The sequence below is a fragment of the Pterocles gutturalis genome, unplaced genomic scaffold (genome assembly GCF_000699245.1).
Source record: "Pterocles gutturalis isolate BGI_N339 unplaced genomic scaffold, ASM69924v1 scaffold30889, whole genome shotgun sequence".
NCBI lineage: Eukaryota > Metazoa > Chordata > Aves > Pterocliformes > Pteroclidae > Pterocles > Pterocles gutturalis.
This window is the reverse complement of record NW_010131630.1, coordinates 1-3,213: the sequence shown is the minus strand read 5'-3', so window position 1 is coordinate 3,213 and position 3,213 is coordinate 1. Positions and strand designations below refer to the sequence as shown.

At 61.8% G+C, this 3,213-nt stretch overlaps 1 protein-coding gene across 1 annotated transcript; it reads right to left on the bottom strand.

Annotated features, from left to right (window-relative positions):
* Positions 1-77: 77 nt before the first annotated feature.
* LOC104467060 (transcription factor E2-alpha-like) lies at positions 78-3,207 on the bottom strand (the record flags this gene model as incomplete). The annotated part of the gene is made up of 4 exons (XM_010080685.1): positions 3,158-3,207; positions 2,480-2,683; positions 1,057-1,180; positions 78-225 (listed from the first exon to the last, which is right to left on the bottom strand). Coding segments are annotated over exons 2-4 (467 nt in total), but the record flags the coding sequence as incomplete, so codon positions are not given.
* Between the last annotated feature and the right edge of the window lie 6 nt (positions 3,208-3,213).

Sequence of the window (3,213 nt, the reverse complement as noted above, 5' to 3'; positions counted from 1 at the left end):
CCGCCACCGTACCCGGGCCCAAACGCCCCCGGCCTAGTAACGGAGTAAGTGAAGGGAGAGACCTGTTCAAAGAGCACCTTGTTCTGTTCCGGGAGGGTTTCAGCTCCTTCTTCTCCTCCTCTGAGTTATCTGCCACTGACGTGTTCTCCTCGTCCTCCTTCTCTTCCCTCTTTATTTCGCTGGTTCCCGAGGAGACGCTGCTTCGCCCCAGCCCCCCTGACAAGCCTGCTGAGGAAGCAGAACCACATGAAGGTTGGAGGGGCCTGACCTGTGCAGTAGGCTGGGGGGTGGTCCCCAGGCCCTGCTCCTGCTGCAGGAGTGCAGCATCTCGGACTCATCCCGTGCTGCTGGTCCGCAGCAAGAGGAGCTGCAGAGGTGCCAGCTCTGCCCTGCCATCGCTCCCCGTTCTTGTCCCCCCACCTCCCAGAGCCCTCCGGAGTCAGAGCCCAAGCTCCCCCCAGCAGAGCAAGGCCCAGGGGCTCTGTGCCCCCCAGCTGGCAGGAAGGACAGGAACGTGCAGGTCAAACTCCTGGAAAAGGCTCAAGTTAGAAACTGCCCTGCGGATGCTGCAAGGAAGCAGCAGGTGGTGATCCAGAAGAACCTGGAGGGCTGGTGGAAAATCAGGTTCTGTCCCTACCTCCTGCTCTTCCCTCCCACTGCAGCTGGGGCTGCGCAAAGCAGAGACCCAACATTCATGGGATGTACAGTCCAAAGGCAAGCCTAGGGCATCAGGAAGGGCAGAGTACCAGCACTCACTTCTCTCCATCCTTACAAACTAAGGCTAGTCAATGTTCAGGCCTTCAGCCAAGCAAAGCTGTGGTTGAACATCTTTAAAATCCCCCAACTGCCTGTGCTGGGAGGTGGACTGCATCACGGCATCCCACGCCCCGGCAGTGCAAAGGGAACTGGCGTGCGAGCATCGGTGTGACATCCCGTGCTGCAAAGAGCACCCGGCTGCTCCCCAGCTGCTGCTGTGCGGGGTGAACCTGGCGGGTGACCCGAATCGCGCCCGCGGCAGGCGAGTCTCAAGCGTGCGTGTGTGCGGAGCCGCCTTACCGCTGTACGTGTCCTGCTGCCTGTTGAGGTCAGGGAGTGAGCTGGGCTGTGACGGAAGCGTGACGTGGTTGTGCAGCATGCTGGGGTTGCTGGACAGCCCATCTTCGGGGTGACCTCCTCCCACCTGCAGCAGAACAAGCAGAGCAAGCCTTCAGGGGGTGAAGAGAGGGGCCAACGGGCACGGTCACCCCGAGCACGGCAGTGGGGCTCTGCAGACCAGGCTGGGGGGCAGCCGTGTGCCCTCCTCGCATGCTCGCACCCCCCACAGCATGGGCGTACAGGAGGGAAGAGCCAACCTGCTCCAACTCCCCAGGTGGGCTCAGGGCACTGCAGACAGCAGCCCCATGCCCCGCACATCAGCTGGGCCAAGCACAAAGCCCCACGGGTGCTGCCTCCCCCCGCACCGTGGAAAAGCCTCTCTGCCTGGATGCGAGGCTGGCACACTGGAGAGGGCACCCTGCCTGGGCTGCTTGTGTCCTGTCTCCATCTAGCACCAATGTTTCTGTCACCTCCCGAATGCCACTGGAGCAGGGGACATCCCAGCAGCATGAACTTTGCACCCAAGGGCCTGGGCAAAGGGCAAGGGTCAGGAAGCCTTTCCGAGCCCGCACCCCCCGAGGTGGCACATGCCGGCCGGGGACAGAGCCAGCCCTGCTGCAAACACCCTCGTTTCTGCAGCTGGCAGCAGTTTGCAGCAGAGGACACACATAGGATCCATCGCTCAGCAGCAGAGTCTGGGGAGCTCGGAAGGGAAGCGCGGCTGGTTCTCTAGAGAGAATGGAGACGTGTTGTAGGCAACCAGCTCTGCCAAAAATGTGCTCCTGAGCTCACCAGCCTCTGCACAAAGTGGGGGCTCTGGTGACCCAGCATTCACGTGCTCTGGGCACCCGGGACCTGTGGCACTCCCTGGAGCCTGAACAAGCCACCACACATCAGCACCATCACACACCAGTGCTCCCCTTGTGCACAGAAGGATGTGGTGCCTGTCCGAAGGGTCCAGAGCAGAGAAGTCCTGGCGATCCCTGGCTCTCTTTACCTGCGGTCCTGCCCTGCACTGGATCCCTCTCCATACCCCGGGGACAGCTTGAAGCTGTTGTGAGGGATTTCCACCCGTGTGGCACGGAAGGAAGAAGAGCTTTCACCACCTCTGCCTGCCCTGAGAAGGTGCACGAGCAAACTGCATGCGGGGCTTCTGCCCGAGAGCTGCCATGGTGCTGAGCGTGGATTCAGCACCGCCCTGCACACCCACGGCAAGCCACTGCCCTCCTGCACACGTCACCCGTTCAGCTGCCAACAGCTGACCCAAACTGGACCACACCGAGCCATTCCCACACCAAATCAGTGTCCCTCTGGATGCCAGAGGCCCCCACGATGTGTGTCCTCGGCACGTCCCCACCAGCTGCCTCGATGCTTCCCCACTTACCAGGCTCGGGTGCCTGTTCCCCAGGGACATGACCGAGGCGGGGAAGGCCTGGCCCAGGCTGCCCACGGTGGCACTGTGGGCTGGCGCCGAGCCCAGGAGCCCGTGCATGTCCCCGTGGTTGCTCGGCATGGCGGCTGTCTGGCCCACGGCGTGATTCCTCAGCACGTGGATGGCTTCGTCCAACCTGTCTTCCATTTTGTTTTGCTTGAAGGAGAGGACAGAGAAATAGGTCTGTGTTAACCCCTGTAAAGCCAGGAGCCCGCTGCGGCTCTCTCCGCTAAAGAACGGCTGCAGCCATCCTACACTCAGCTACCGCAAGGCACGGGGAGAAATAGCACCGACACAAAGAGCCCCCCGACCCAGCCAGTGCCATCCCCTGAAGGCCCAAGGGGTCACACAGGCAGAAAGGCTCAGGAAAGGGGGGCAGAAACCAGCCAGGAATCCGTCGGGCTGGACCAGACCCATGGGGATGTGCAGGGGCCGTGGGGAGGAGGAGGAGGGTGCGAGGCTGCGCCCCTGTCAGCTCCGCTCAGCTGCTTCCAGCTCAGAGTCCATCTCTCAACTAAGCCCCTTCCTCCCGACCCCAGACACTCTGGGGAGCAGCATTTACCCCAAAGTCCTTTACGGCACAAGGGATGGAAGTGAAAAGGAGGAGGCAGGTCTTTCGACGACACTTACCAAAGTGTGGAGGCTCCCTTCATAGCTGGGAGATAAGGCACCCTGTCCGCTGGCTC